Below are 16,876 nucleotides of genomic sequence, written 5' to 3'. Positions count from 1 at the left end.
TTGACATAATATGATTTTTAGATATAAAATATATAATTAACTGTAGCACACCAAAGGCAAACTGGCTGCTGACAGCTAAGTAGTCACCACTTCAAATCCTTCACAGACAATTTTATTTAACACTGAATGCAAAAGGATAAAAATGTAAAACAATATAATAAAAAACATAAAATAATACAGTATTAAGCGCTTTCATCCTAAAAAAAACAGGACTCCTTTAGAATACAACTAAAACATGTCATTTGGATTTATATACACAAAAATCCCTCCAACAGTTTAATTACAATGTAATCAATTAATTGAGCAGTGGTGAACAATTTAAAGGTACAGTATCCCATATTTGTATGCCATAAATAGAGCCAAAGAATGAAAATTAAAGAATGTATAACCATGTTAAAAAAACAAACAAAAACATTTAAATACTTCAAAAAATTTTAATACTTAAAAACTTTTAAATAATCCTCATAATAAAAAATTGTCTAAAAGTATTTACGTAACGACAAACTTGAAAAGAAAACATGTTAAATTTGGTTGCTAAAAACTGCCAAAAGTCATACAACAAATGCAGCCCTGTAATTTAACCAAGGCTGTATGGAAATGTGCTCATTCAATCCTGGGGGATAAGCAGCATGTAACCCGAGTTGCCATTTCATTTCTTTTACTTCAGGTAATATGCTCATATCTCCCCCTGTTGGATTTCCCATTCCCTTATCTAAAATAGCAAATCTGAACTTCTGTATTATGAACATAATCTGGAATGTTTATAAAGAGCATTTTTTTCCTTTTGCCTCCCTATGTCATAATAGTATTCATATATCCTTTTACGGAGGCACCTCTCTCTCTTCCCAATACAAAAACTAGAACATCACATACACTTAGCTAGATAATGTATTGCTTTGGTCGGTCAGACAATTCTCTTTCTCAAAATGCATTATCGTACCCAGTCCATTATCTAATTTCATACTACTTAGTTCCAAAATGTAGGTACATTGAACACACCTCCCACACCTCATAGTTCCTTGTTTAATTTTAAGTTGATGGTCTGAATCAATAGAATCCCCTTCAAAACTGTCCTTCAAATTCCTTCCTGTTTTATGAACAAAAAGGGGTTCAGCACCTAACAGTTGATGTATGTTATGATAAGCTTTCAAAATATTCCAATTTGTTTTTAATATTTTCTTTATTTCCTCTGTTTGTGGTCCATATTCTACCACCAAAGCCCTATCAACATTTCTTCCATCTTTGTTTTGATCTTTTGGTGGTAATCCATTGCCCAAAAGGGGTTTATATTTCAATCCTCATTGGGGTTGTACATACCACGAATGTCAGTGGCAACATGGGGAGATAACACCTGGTCAAAAACATATCTGCAACTATATATAGTTCACCAGGGAAGTCTACTGTGTGGGAGGTCATCCTAGCTACTCATATGCACTGCCCCTTCACTAAACTTTTCTTTTGACATAACAGGTGATAGCTTCAAAAATCCAAGGAGGAATTACTAAAGGTGGACTTTTGAAAAATGGAAGATTTAAAACCAGTATCAGTGTGTGTAATAAGCGTGTCCAAGTAGTTAATTCTGTCATACTCAAATTAAATGTGAACTTCAAAAAAATTGGATGTACCATTTAAATAATTCACAAAATTACCAATTTCTGTTCCAGGATCATTCCATTAAATAAATATATCATCCAGAAACCTGAAATATAACTTAGCAAAGGCATAATATTCAGACCCAAAGACGAAATTGATTTTCCAATCTAAAACAAAGAAGTTAGCATACATGGGAGCACAGGAGGCCCCCATTGCTACTCCTTTTTCTTGTTTACAATATTCCCATTCAAAAAAAGATATAATTATAGTCTAATACCAGAGACATCATCTCAACAATCAAATTCATTCTGTCACTGGAAAAATTTGTAAACCTAACAATATTGTTATAAAAGTGTTCTAACCTTCTTTTCTGGGAATAACCGTACAAAGACTTATTACATCAATGGTTAAAAAATTAAATCATTAGCCCAAATATCCTGTTTCAGCCTTCCCAAAAAGTCCCAGGAGTCATTAATTAAATACTACACTGTATTAGGAACCTAGGAATGGTCAATCATGACTACTATGAGACGAGTTATAAAACCACTGGCTTATACTATTGGCATACAAGGGGGGTTATCTTGTTTTTGTGTACTTTAGGAATGCTGAAAATGGTATGGACAATGGGTTTGGTAACCTTTAATGTTTTATAAAAATTCAACATTATCCTCTTATCTAATGTATATTCTTCTACATATGAGTCAATTCTCTGGTAGCCAATATTAACTTCATTAAGGGACACTGAAGAAAAAGTATCACTTACATTTAAAAAATCAAACATTATCTGGGAATAAACAGAGAAATCATATAAAACAATGCCCACACCCTTGTCAGGCTTCATAATCCGTAAAGATTTGTCTTCACATAACTGATCAAATCATTCTTTCTCTTTCTTATTAAGATTTGTCTGCTTGTTCTTATTGTTCTCATAATTGGCCTGCATTTTATAGATGTTATCTGTAATGACCTTCTCAAAACATTTAGTATAGGATGAATAGGGGAGGGGGGGTGAAGGTACTTTTCTTTTTTATAAACCCATTCCTTTCTGAATGTAAACTGTTTTCCCTTGTATCACTATATTTGAAGTGCACTGCCGAATTCAGTTTTCTAATAAATAATTTAACATTTAGGAGTGAGTCTACCTAATCAAATTTTCTGGATGCAAGAAATGTTTAACCTTTTTGAAAAAGGGAGACGTGTTCTAATGTAACTTCCTTATCCACGTAGTTGTATATGCGATATCCATTGTGAATGGACACCGCTCCATTTGTGACAACAGGTGAGTCATTACCCTTCTCATCGCTTAGTTCTCCTTTATTAACTGTGCCTTATTTAAGGCACACATTTCCTTATACCATTTTTGTAACTTTTTCTGCATGATGGCGACATGATAGAGAAGCATCAGGAAAGTGAAACACTTGAAACACCTGTAGTCTCAGTGGCATCCACTCCTTTAAACTCTAAAGTGCAAATCTGAAAAACATACTTTCTGTACATTATTTTTTTAACTTACGACTGATTACTCATTCCTGAATGCCAGGGAAATTTAGATATAAGCAGATATATAAAATAATACAGATGTAACACCACAAGCAAGGTTACTTTTATTTTCTGATTGTCAAATTTGTCAGTGTCTTGCCATAACCTCTTTCTGCTATTGTTCTAAATTGTTATTTCAACAACCCATGCATTAAAGTTTTTCAACTATTACATTTAGGACTTTAGGAAAGAAAAAGTAATGTACATTGTGTTTTTACTATCTCTAAAGATTTCTACATTTCAGATGTTAAAAGAACATGTTTTAGCAGAAGCTTCTTACCTTTAAGATAATACTGATATATATAGGTTTGCAGAATTGCCTACATCTAAATCCACCGCCCATTCAAGCATTGTCTGAACACCCAACAGGAGGTAATTAACTGAACTGTCTCCAACAGAACTTAAAATATCATGCTAGAAAATTACAACTTAAAATCAACCTTTGAGAACATCAAGAATTCTACAGGGTTCTGTACATCTTCTCTTCCTAATTCCTCTTTCATAAATAGTCCACAAAGGGATCTTGGTAAACTACACATTACACTATATGCAGATAATATGCTCCTTTTAAGCTTAAAAAGTATCAATTGCTAGCTAAAATTAAATTGTAACAACATTTCAATTTTATATAGAAATAGCTAGAAACACATGACCTCACTGCTAACCTGAAAACACAGTTATTAATATTAAGAGCCCACCAGAACTCCTATTTCAAAAAATTACCTTAGACAATAACTTAGTATTCATAAAAAATAAAATGCAATAAAATAAGCAAGTAAATAAATATGTATGTACATAGACTGTCTCTAGGGTCAATCAGAAAGATGCAACAAAGTCCTCTCCAACCAACATACAAGAAATCTGTAAATTAATATAACAAAGGAAGCAAAAAAAATATGTTAGCAAAAATATACTCATCAGTGTCGATGTTATCTTCCAAAGTTCCACTTATGATCTCCAAATACGATTTAAACTTAATCACTACTCCCCCATGACCCTTCACTAGGAAAATTGTGTCATTAAATCAAAATACCTTCCAGTTACTAAAAGAGCAAACTTTTTGCTGTCAACACTAATTTTCAAATGCATCCCATTTTGCTGACTTTCTTTGGTAATAACATTATAAAATAATATATAGTAGCATTTCCTAAGATTACACAGTTCAGAATCACACACTCTCCAGTTCCCCTTGCTCAACATGACAACAGTATACCCTGCCAGAAATCAAACTAGTGCTATGTAATAGTGTTCTACCAATATGAGAATCCCTATCACATTATCTTGTGTAAAAACAATTCACTAGACCATCTAACAGACTGCTTTCATAATACTTGATGACATACAAGTAGTACCAAGGGTCTAACAATTTATTTGATATGTGTAATTCATTTAGACAGGTAAACAACTTCTTTAAAAACTTTAGAAAAGTTTTTATCACGATTTACCATTACATTTTTGCATGTGAACAAATGTCTTCTTACATTACGTATATGAATGGATGGTAACCAATTCAAATGTCGGGACTCGCAATGCTGAGTTCTGGAATGTGGTGGCTGAATGACTGAACATCTGGATTTACATATACTAAGTCCAAGATTGCAGTTTCTCAGAACATTTTCTATTCTCCAAGGTATGGCAATCTCAGATTTGGTATATATAAATTCAGGGGGAGTGGAAGGCCTGACCTCACCCCCCCCCCCATCATGGGTGCAACGGTAATTCCTCCTTCAAAAAAAATAAGTTTAAAGGAGAAGTTCATTGATTGATATTGGCTCTTCTGGTTTTTTTTATGTGTTTTTACATCATTTCAGAACTTAGTGTTTTCAGTCTCAACATTTGGACTTGCGTAAATCTGTATTTATTTTCAGTGCACATAAATACCCACTTGACTATACTTGTATTACCATTTTAAACAACATAACTGCATAATTATAAATTAACCAATTTACATACATGACTTTGTTTTTATTTGAAATAGCATGCTGATTGTGGAAAAAGCAGTGTATAGTGTACAATGGTGTGTGATTGCCATAATCTTTGTTAGGTAACATAAGAAAACCAATAAGGAAAGGAAAAGTGTTAAAAATTGGGAGATATTATGAAAACTGAAATAAATACTCTGACAAAATATAAAGAATATGTACAGGAACACAGTTTTACAAAAGGTACAAGCTGATGCTGTGCGGATAAATTTAAATGATCAATCTTTTCACATTATGAGTCTAAATAACAGAGATTACATATTCTGGTAAATACTTAAGTGTCATGTTTTCCTTTAAATAAAGGTTAAAATAAAAAAAATGCCAAATAATTAACTGGATGATGTTGAATGTTTCATTTTATATATTGATTCATGCTGACTGGCTATTCAGTTTTGTCTTTTACTGTATGCAGACATCTGATCTTAAAGCATATTTTGACTTTGACCTGATGAAGTATATTTATTTACAATGCTTATCTAATTAAGACTAATTAGAAATGTTATGTAAGAAAGAATCCTCCATTTCTACCATTGTCTGGTATATAGAAGTTAATTGTTCACTGATCATTCATAAATTATCTGGCTTTCTTTCCTACAAAGAGAACCAGTAGTGTTTTGTTTCATACATCTAACATCAATCTTTTATAAAATTAAGCTGGCAAGTTTGGCCGCACAATAGTAAACACTTCTTTATTCAAGTAATGAAATATCTTTGTAAACTTAATTTGGGTAAATGAGTATTTATCCTTAGAAACACCCTTCTTATTGAGAGTAATATATGATATGGCAATGGGTCTTATAGCATTTGCTTTGTGCTGTTGATGCTATTAATGTATTACATTTCCCTTGCTGTGATATAAACTATTTTATGGTGTGTATTACTTTACTTGTTTGTATTATTATAGCTTTTATAGTAAGATGCACTAACTGTATTAGCTTTAATGTTGCTTATAATCTCCTGCATAGTATATGTACTCAAAATGTCCAACAAGGTGTTCTATTTAACCCATTACTTCAGTTGTTGACTTAAGTTCCATAAAGATGTCATATAGAAGAAAATAAAAGTATTTGATATGCATTTTATGCATATTTTAGGAATGATAAATTGTAAAATGAAGACAAGAAATAAAAATAAGTCATAGCTGTACTGTAAAAGAATAGAGTTCCTTATCAAGGGCCTAAATATTCATACAGCTAAGGGATTTGATAATATTAACTAACTTGACCTTAATATCCTTAGATATTCCATGTTGGAATTATTACACTTGGAAAATACTTAATGGCTGGAAAGTAGTAACTATTAGAGCTATTTTGTCAATAATGTCATTTGCCAAAATATTAACAGCTCTACACCTATTAGTTTTCTTTCATGTGCAATAAGGATGGTAGAAACTTCAGTCACAAACCACAGAAGAATGATGACACGTCATTTATCAACATGCTGATTTAAAAGCAAGATCGATTGGTAACTTGTAAATTTGTCATAAAAATGAACAGAAATGAAAGTATAAATGAGTAAGCAACTAACCAACTAAATAAATAAAAAGATAAGAGAAGAAAACAAACAAAAATACAACTTGTCGATAACACTACAATAATACTGGCAGAAAGGACTTGAACTTCAAAAATTTATATTATGATTTAACTTACTAAAATCCATAAATAAACTATAAAATTAACAATTCTGAATATAACCATTCTGATAATGCTGAAATAATACAATATACTGGATTTTACAAAAAAACTATTAGAACATTTCTCAGAGGTAGATTACAAAACCACCTATGTGACAGGCTTTCATAAAATCTGCATAACTTACACAAAGCCCTATGTCATGGACAAATCAAAAATTAGCACATTTCTTTGAAATTAATAAGGAACGGCAATCCAAGCCTAAATAAAAGATATTTGGAATATATGAGGTGGTCCATTTTGTGTGATTGTAAGGGAATTTACTTCATAACGCATGACTTTAATACATTTGCTATGAAACTTGTTTCATAAACTTAAAGCGTAAGATATTTCTATTGCATACCAGCATCTTCATGTATTCCATATTTATTCTCCTATAGACAGGTTCCAGTGCATACTGGCTTCAACAGCAAATGTTGAGATGCCATTGTAATTCAGCCATGAGCTAGAACAATTACTAATCTCACTTAAATCTACTACTACTTTATACTTCAGAGTCAACCAAATGAGAAATTTAGTAAAAATAATTTGAAAAATGTAATGGTAAATCTTTTGGACAGCTTGCATCCTATTGATTCCTGGATTCAGATGACATCACTCAAATTTTAATATGGTGCTCAGCAACCTCTAAATATTCCAGTGAATACAATTCTTAAAGACAAATACAAAATATATTAATACTAATGTGAAAGTAATAACAAAAACATTAATACTACTATAGGATATTAAATTAGAAATATAATATCAAAATGATAAGAACTGTGTTGGGCAATCTTTCCAAAAATGTACTGAATTATTTGAAACTGTACTGTTAGAAGGTACAGACCAAGAAAATTCTTACAGGCCACTTTGCACCATATTGCACTGTACTTGGACATAGAACAATTGTTTCAACCAATCACAACTGCTGCTCCAACTTCCAGTAGTGATGTTAACTTCTCATTTTGAGAATGGGCAACCTGTACATTGCCATTCTGTTTGGAGTAAGAATGCTATCCAGCAGAGTGTTAATGTACAAGTAATGCCCACTGGAAAATGAGTCTGCCACTTCAAGGCAGAATGTTAAGCTACCATGAAGCTCAGACATTTGAAAAGTAAATGGCTGCCATATTTTACACTCACTGAGCAGCACTTTGTTGTTTAGTGAGTGTAAAATTTAAAAAAAAATAAAAAAAGAGAAAAAAGCATGCTTATGTGCATGTGCGAATGCACGTGTGTTTATGTTTCTATCTGCATGTGTGAGTGTGTGAGTGCTTGCATGCATAAAAGGAAAAGTGAGATAGAGAGAGAGAGAGACAGACAGAGAACTCACCGCAAAAAGCAGTCAGTTCATCAGCATGTTTCTGTTAGACATTAAGAGGTATGAAACCCTTAATGTCTGGCATTATTATTGACTGAGCTTATACCTCTGTGTTTTTATAGATAAACAGCAACAATGTTAGCAAAATCTGAGATAGTAAAATGAAGGAAGGAGAGGAGGGGTGGGTGGAGGTGGAAGGAAAGAGCAGCACTACCTTGTATTCTATGTGTTTTTTAAAATAGCATCTGAGGCTGAAATTGGTTTTAATTGGGGTGTGTGTGTGAGTGAGTGTATGTGCATATGAGACAGTGTTTGTTTCTGTGCATAAGTGTACGAGTCACACAGAGCGTCTGTATTTCTGACTGTTTGTTTCTATTTATATGTGTGTATGTCTGTCTGTGCTTCTGAATGTGTGTGTGTGTGTGTGTGTGTGTGTGTGTGTGTGTGTGTGTGTGTGTGTGTGTGTGTGTGTAAACATTAAATACTTACTTATATTCCGGATGCAAAATACTTCATCCAACAATTACATACACTACATCAAGTTTGAGACATTGGGTGGAAGAACTATTTTATCTCAAAAGCATTTTTTTAAATATATATTGTAATTAAAAAAAATACAAAGCAATTTAACAGACAGCCCACTCTCTAACTGCAATAATGTCCTCCAGGGTGTGTGTTATTGCGTAAATAACTCCCTTCCATGGGTGAAGAGGCCCTGGGTGTGCGTTATTTACACAATAACACACACCCAGGAGGGCATTACTGTTTGCATAACTCCCTGCTGGAAGGCTGAATATTACAAGCACAAAACTTCACAATTAAATGAAAAAGTCTTCATAAGAAAGAACCATGAATTCATTGTACTAGTAAGTTGAAAAATGAAAACAAAATGAAAAGTGCCAAGGAAATCTACTGTTTCAACTTAAATACAAGACAAACGTTTCAGAATATCTTGCCCATCTAAGGATACCCAGAGTAATGCATGCAAAGTTCAGTCCATGTTTAAAACAAGAGAAAAATACACTCCCTCAAACACAAAATAATTTCAACTAAAATAGAAAACTATGCCAAGAAATATCTCTAGAAATTCTGTGTTAAAAATTAGAAATCATGCTTCTGATCACATGAAACATTCCAAAGTGGGATAGTCAGGGTTTCCAGTATACAAATCCTGTTTTCATATATCACCACAGAAGTGGGGAAAACAATACTTACAAAAATAAGGACTCACATTGGTTTTGAATGTGATTAGATTTTGTTAATATTTTGTGTTTAGATATTTTTCTGTCAATTGCTTTTACTGTTTATATTCTGCTGTCTCGGTTATTTTTCTACATACACATATCTATATCTGCATCTATAACTATCTATCGATATGTGTGTGTGTGTATATATACATATATATAATATATATATATATACACACACACACACACACACACACACACACACACACACACACACACACACATCATTTCACATTGCTGCCCTTTGTCCTGTCACCCATTATATTCTTTGTACTCCTGCCGTTTCTTTCAGATGTAACTACAAATAAGCATATAACGCAAACATTCTGTGGACGTAAAATATGTGAATTAACAAGAAATGAAGACATCAGAAATAACGAGCACCAGAATGAGCCAAAATCAAAACATGAAACGTAGTCAACCAAACCTAGGACATATTAAGCACTGAAGTTACAAAAACTGGATGATTCAATGGGAAAAGAAAGAGTGATCCTTTGTTATGATTGAAAATAACAAACAACTGCGTTTAAGTTATACTGTAGTGCTATACCTTCTAGCTCAGAAATGATTAACAGACTAATGCAGAAGAAATTATAGTGTGCTGTACTGGATATGTTTTATGTGACTGCAGCAGATGTCTTAGAAGCAGATAAACCTTAGCCATTTGTTGTGTAATTAACATCTTTCTTTGAAAATAAACAAAAATTAGCAACCGTTACACCAAAGCATGTTTATTTCAGAAATAAAAGTGTAAAATTACGTCCTGATAATGTTCGCACAATGTGTGAATCTGTTGTTATATACCTTGAAGTTTGGGCGTCGAGCTGGCACCTAGGCACCGTAAAAATCTTCTGCCAATCATTAGCGGACCGGAGTTCCGCTGTAGCGATCCTTTACCGGGAAAAGCCGAAAGAAGAACAACAGCCGTTACTTCACATTACCAAACACACAAACACCTCTCAACCACTTAGCACAAATGATCTGGACAAAGCCAAAAATAATTGGGGGGTGGGGAAGTCAAGGGCCCAAATATATGGACAGATTTTAAATATTGCTCTCATAAACTTAGAAAGTTGCTAAAATAACAGGTTTGTTTTCATTAGCATTCATTTTTCTGAAGTACATCATGTCTGAAACTTAAATATCAGTCATTATTTATTAACTTCACATCTCAGTGATTTGCTAGAAAACCTCAAATTTTATGATGAATAAACGAAAAATAGGATGCAAAAATCTGGACATTGTGCGAAAATACAGACAGCTGACAGGTATGGCGCGCACACACCGACACCAGCACCTCCACTACTACCAATGCACTTCAGGCTCTGTAACAACCTAAGTTTGATTTTAAAATGCTTTTAAGCTAATCTTATATGGTAGCAGTCCTGTTTTAACAGGACTGTAGACAACATTGCCCGAATAGGTATCGCCACTGAATGAATTTAGAAGCACTGACCTCTTCTTCGGCACTGTGTCACAGATGTAAGTGAGAAAAGTAAAGAGTTAAATGAATTTTACAGCTGGACAGACCTAACGAACTGATGTTGAACACAATTAACTCATGTCCTTCAGCATCGCTTCTAGCTGCTTCTAAAGCTTACTGTGCTCTCCAAGTGTGCAAAATACGTATTGTGAAACAGACCTTGTAGAACTGGAAATATTTAAAGGTGCTTATGGTTACAAATAAATCACAGCTACCAACACCTTGTGATGACCCCCTTTATTTTACCTGTATCGTGTAAAATAGTTTAAGGAGTAAATTTCGTAGTCACAGATACCGAGAGATTGTGTGAAGAGCAGGTCATTGAAAGTTATTTTAATTAAAAACATGCCAGTGCTCAACATCCCTACACCTAGACTGTGTTTTACAGAGAATAGTAAATGGAAAACTAGGTTTATTTCCCATTGTGCCTTGACTGCATTGTTCCCGCAGTAATAAATTACAAGCAGTGAACTGTGAAGGACTTCGAGCGCTAGCAGCATCAGCAGCAGCTGAAAATTCGAGTTAACAATAAAGTACCTGTCATAGTATCTCTGCCCAGAAAATAAAACTTTATTTACACTATGTAATGAATGAAAGCATTATTCTGGCATGGAAATGTAAAAAGTGTGCCCCCTTACCTAGCCTGGGTCGAATGATTGCGTCCTGCAAGGATAGGGACCCCCAACGTTATAGCCAGTTTTCTCATGTAAAAGGAAGTGGTCCTTGCTTGTGCAGAATGCAAGCAGCCAGAGAAGAGAGATGTGCACGCCGCCATAATGTTACTTACAGCCGCCAGCTGGAAGAGCACCGAGCTGTTTGAGCTAGCTGCTTTAGGATTGGATACCACACGCTGTCCAGGTACCTGTGAGGGCTGGCCACATGTGCAGTCTGACAGAAACTCCGTGAGCCCCAGGTACGAGTTGCAGAGGCGCGGATTTCATCCCAGCTGCCTCAACAACAATCCATACGTTATTAAAGAAGCTATAAATGTAACATTACTGTCAGAGAGGATTATATGTACAAACAACAGGAAATGAGAAAGGTTTCGATCAAAAATGCTGGTTTCCAAATAGTCTTAGTTATTACAAAAAAGAGAGTTGAAATAAGAACTACAGATGTTTTTACGTGTGTCGGTATGCACCACAAGGTGTTATACACTCACATTAACACAGCTGGTGCAGTTCCCCAACACCAGTTAACGACTGTTAAGTATTTTGCTACAAAACCGAATCACGTAATTACTGTATATTTTCAAGCGAAGTAGATTACGCGGATAAGCAATTTTCTATTCGCATCTAAGAATTAACAGCGTTTTTGATCCTGTTTGAATTATTTCTTGGCTCAGGAATTGGTGATTCACTGTAAATAGTTTTACTGCACTAACATACAATATGGTGTGTTATACACACTTGTTTTATATGTCAACCAAAGAAGGTAAGATGAAATCATTTATATAGATTATTTTGAATAAGTTAATGAGACTTTATATATATATATATTTCAGTATGTTACACACACACACACACACACACACACACACACACACACACACAAGCGCATGTGTGTGGAGTTTGATCCATTTCCACATCTCCAACATTCCTCTTCTACCACCTGTCATTCCTGCAAAATCTCCACTGGTATCCTAAACCATCAATGCAGCTACTGCATGTATTGTTCTCAACTTATGGATAGCACTTTCAGCCTCATTATTGTTTTCCCTGCCTGCCTTGGTCTTATTTTCTCTAGTTCTTTTTTTTTTTTTGCATTTTTGTCTGTTAAACTCTGCATGGGATGCTCCACAGTTATATATTTGATCTTGTTCCCCTTCACCTATCCTATATTCTTTTACACTCTTCTTCACCTTCCTTCCAATCCCTGGCTGCTTTCCACATTAGCCATCATATAACTGCCATTCTCAGCTTTTCATAATGAACCCACCTGCATTCCTGTATGACACCAATTCATTAAAGAATCTTCTCTTTGTTCCACATTATAAAGGCGAGTGTTCCTCATTTTGGAGATGGAAGGTTGAGAGCTATGTATGACACAGCTGTCCCTAATTTGCTTACATTCTAGAATCCTTCCAAAGTAGCATCGTAATCAATTAAAATATCCCCTACTTAACATAGTCCTCATTTCTTTTTTTTTCCAATATAATTTTTATTATAATTTTGGATATACAGTACAGATACAGAAAGAAAATTGGCTTTGAACTAAAGTAAGTTACATACAATCAAATACAGGAAGTTTAGAGTATCAGGCATATGTATTGCAGTAGAATCCTCATTTCTGTCATCACGTTTTACCTTAAATTGTAATTTCTGAGTTGTTCCACTACTCTATATAGAAAACGTCAGTCAACACGTCATCATTTCCCATTTCCTTAGGATACCTGTTTAATTTTTTTTAACTTATTGTTGAGCAATCCCTTCCTTTCATTCCTCCCTTGACCATGACTTTGAAAAACAAATGCTATAGCTGATGCCACCATGTAGAGCTGAACATTGGGCATTCTCCAGCCTCCCCCATCTCCAGAAATCTCCCATACCTTGTTGTGTATTACAGCCTAGGTCAACTCTATTCTTTTGTACCCCTCAAGACATCTCTGCTGCATACTCTACTGCAAAGGATTCCATCTCTGCTTTTGGATTCCATTATTGTTTTGGAATGTCAATTTTGGCATTATATGAGCAGGGTCACAAAGCCAGCTATTGCTGATTTGCAATTTCTGTACTTGCAAGATCCCTGTTCCCCGTATCACAAGCCTATCTGAATGACAAGTTTGTATATCTGCTCCTCTAGGGAAGTTATATTCCTCTAATTCAAAGTGTCATAATAAGAACACTTTTACCCATCCTTCAGTAACCTCTCACTGCCTTAGAACTTCTCTCACCCTTAAGTTCTGTCCCTCTGGCCAAACTTCCTATTAATTTTCCAGTTATCTACTATATTAAAATCTCCCACAATATGTTCTCATTGAAAGTCTAATGGATGGTGGAATAATGCACTCCACTATTTTCCATGCATTACTTCCAAGTTTCAAGGTTTCATTCCTTTTCAAGTTTGCTTCCAGCAATAATGTTATGTACCCCTTAACTCTCTTTAACAACTTTATAATCTTCTCAGTTTTATTTGGATGGCACTCCTCCAACATTCCTTAATATTATATTTATACTCTCCTACCACCTTCCATCCCATCTCTGTTTTCCCTTCTCCCTGCTTTCCCAGGCTAGGTCTAACAAGACTTCTGGATCCCCCACAATAGGTTCATAGGTTCATAGGCTGGTACTAGGCTATTGGCCCTAGGGCCTATACAAGCCTAGCCATAACAATTCTCTGGATATTTCTTTCCACAATATTTACTTCCCTGGACCCCTGTCTAGCAGGGCTACTGACGTGATCCCTGGGGTGAATTTCCTATCTCCCATCCAGTCATCAAGGTTCCTTTTGAAGAGGGCCAAGGAGGTGCTCTGCTTGATATGTGTGGGCAGTCTATTCCAGAGTATGGGGAATCTCTGGATCAGGAACCTACCCCTCCAGCATGTTTTGTTCATTGTGATGACAAGGTTTGGATCCCTGGAGCATGTGGCTCTGAGGGATTGGGATTTCTTTAAGTGGAGCATGTCCAACAGCTCAGGGTTTGACATGGCCTTGTATGTTAAGCAGAGATCACCTTTGAACAAACGATATGCCATAGAGTATAGCTGGAGTTTTTTTAGATGGTCAGCTTAGGGCATCTGCTTTAAGCCTGTGATTCTTTTAGTGAGGCATTTCTGTGGCCTTTCCAGCTTTTGCAGATGTCTTGTGAGGTACATACCAAATGGGGCATTGTACTCTATAATGGGTTTAATGAGTGATGAGTACAGTGGGACAATGATCTCTTTTTTTCTGGATGAAAAGCCCTTAGTGATAAGGTGTGCCACATAGAAGGATTTCCTGACTGTTGTGGTGATGTGGTTATCGAAGGTTATACCACTGTTCACCTGGGTCCCTAAGTCTCTCAATACACTTTTGGTGTTTAGTGTACTGCCATCTATGCGATAATTCATGGTTACATGTTTTTTCCCAAAGGGGATAACTATAGATTTATTGGCATCAAGCTTGACCCCATGTTTCTGGCAGCAAGCATCTGTTTCTGTAAGGACCTTTTGTAGAATATCCACATCATTTGGGGATTCATTAATGGATCCCAGTTTGCAGTCATCTGTGAACTTTGTTAGCCAGAGTTCCTTAGTGTTGGCCTGTACTTCAGAGAAATAAATGCCAAACAAGAGTAGTTCCAGGACTGAACCCTGAGGTACTCCACTTGTCACGTGTCTGGAGCTGGATTTGGAGTCAGCTACTTTTATAGTGTGGGTTCTGTCAGTAAGCCAGATGGCATTCCTTTGAGTGACGTAAGGATTTATGCCCAGCTTAGTAAGTTTATCTGATTCCAGAGTGGGTGATGGTGTTGAAGGCCTTAGCAAACTGGCAAACCAACTTCCAAAGCCAAATTGATGCTTGGAAAGCTTATAGGTAGCCACTCACATGTAATGCTTCTATGCCCCCTAAATTCATTCACTTCATTCATCAACCCTCCCAGTGAATTCCAGTGTAATCTAAGTACATTACATACATCTTTATTACCCCAGCTCCTGCCCCGGCTGCTGAGTGTTTCCTGGTCCCAGAGGAACTGTTTGTATTTCTCTGTATCTCCTATCCTGCTCTACAGGACCTGCCTAGTCTGTAAAAGACCCCTTTCATTCTAGTCCAGCCATCACAGCACCTGACCAAAGATTACTGCTGCCCAGTGACTGGATTTTTTTCTTCCCTGCTCCTACGGACTAAGAAACACTGTATCTCCTATCCTGCTCTACAGGACCTGCCTAGTCTGTAAAAGACCCCTTTCATTCTATTCCAGCCATCCCAGCGCCTGACCAAAGATTACTGCTGCCCAGTGACTGGATCTTTTTCTTCCCTGCTCCTACGGACTAAAAAGCTCTGTATCTCCTACCCTGCTCTACAGGACCTGCCTAGTCTGTAAAAGACCCCTTGCATTCTATTCCAGCCATCCCAGCTCCTGACCAAAGATTACTGCTGCCCAGTGACTGGATTCTTTTCTTCCCCGCTCCTACGGACTAAGAAACTCTGCATCTCCTATCCTGCTCTACAGGACCTGCCTAGTCTGCAAAAGACCCCTTTCAATCTATTCCAGCCATCCCAGCGCCTGACCAAAGATTACTGCTGCCCAGTGACTGGATTTTTTTCTTTCCTGCTCCTATGGACTAAGAAAGTATGCTATACCCAAGTCCTACTTCTTAGGTGTATCTGTTTAACCTACACTGTATCTAGTAATTATAAACTGTTTCTGCATAAGTTATTCCTGTAGTAAGTATAGATAGTTATTTAAGCCTCTGTGCCAGGACTCTAGCAGCCATACTCCTCTCTATCCGTGATCCTACTGCCATATCTCCATACCCTTGGACCCATTATCTGTTGCACCCCTACCTGCCACTTCTATCACAGTTTTTTTCTTGTATTCTACTCTCTGCCCACTAGGTGGTGCTCTAAGCTTGCTTTAGGCAAATAATCCGTATCCCACTTTCCATAGCTTTTTTTTATCTGGATGTTCTCTCAGGTTTTTCCCCTTGCCTAGCTGTGAATCTTTGTGCATTGTTCTGCTGCTCCTATCCTTCTCTTATCACACCCTCTAGCTCCATTATACCTCTCCTAGTTTTATTTTGGTCCCTTTTGCCTCTAACCTGCTGTACCTAACTCTGCTTACCTCTGGCCACCTTCTCTCTACCTGGAACCTGCTACTCTCTGATTGTCTCTCTGCAGAATCTTCATCTACCTGCTGTAGCCTGCTCCGTTCGCCCTGCGGGCTCACTCTGCTCCTCTACCCTACCCCCAATTCCCAACCACCCCCAGTACTGCTAACTTTATAACTGCATAACCACACCCCCCTGCTCCTCAACTACCTATCACTACCTACTTCCAATTAACACCTCCATATCCACCCATCCCATTACTGCTAGCTTTATACCTGCATAACCACACCC

At 36.2% G+C, this 16,876-nt stretch overlaps 1 protein-coding gene across 1 annotated transcript in view; it reads right to left on the bottom strand.

Moving 5' to 3' along the window:
* The window catches only part of MTHFD2L (methylenetetrahydrofolate dehydrogenase (NADP+ dependent) 2 like), a 1,043,973-nt gene extending 1,032,293 nt beyond the window's left edge, over nucleotides 1-11,680 (bottom strand). The window contains exon 1 of the mRNA XM_044061163.1: nucleotides 11,474-11,680. Coding sequence (XP_043917098.1) covers nucleotides 11,474-11,610 — 137 coding nt within the window. The 5' untranslated portion in view covers nucleotides 11,611-11,680. The remainder of the gene's footprint in view (nucleotides 1-11,473) is intronic.
* Nucleotides 11,681-16,876: the final 5,196 nt, after the last annotated feature.

Source organism: Protopterus annectens, chromosome 2.part0 (assembly GCF_019279795.1).
Source record: "Protopterus annectens isolate FY-2018-M chromosome 2.part0, PAN1.0, whole genome shotgun sequence".
Lineage (NCBI taxonomy): Eukaryota > Metazoa > Chordata > Ceratodontiformes > Protopteridae > Protopterus > Protopterus annectens.
Note: the sequence above shows the minus strand (reverse complement) of the source record. Positions and strands in the feature narration are given on the sequence as shown.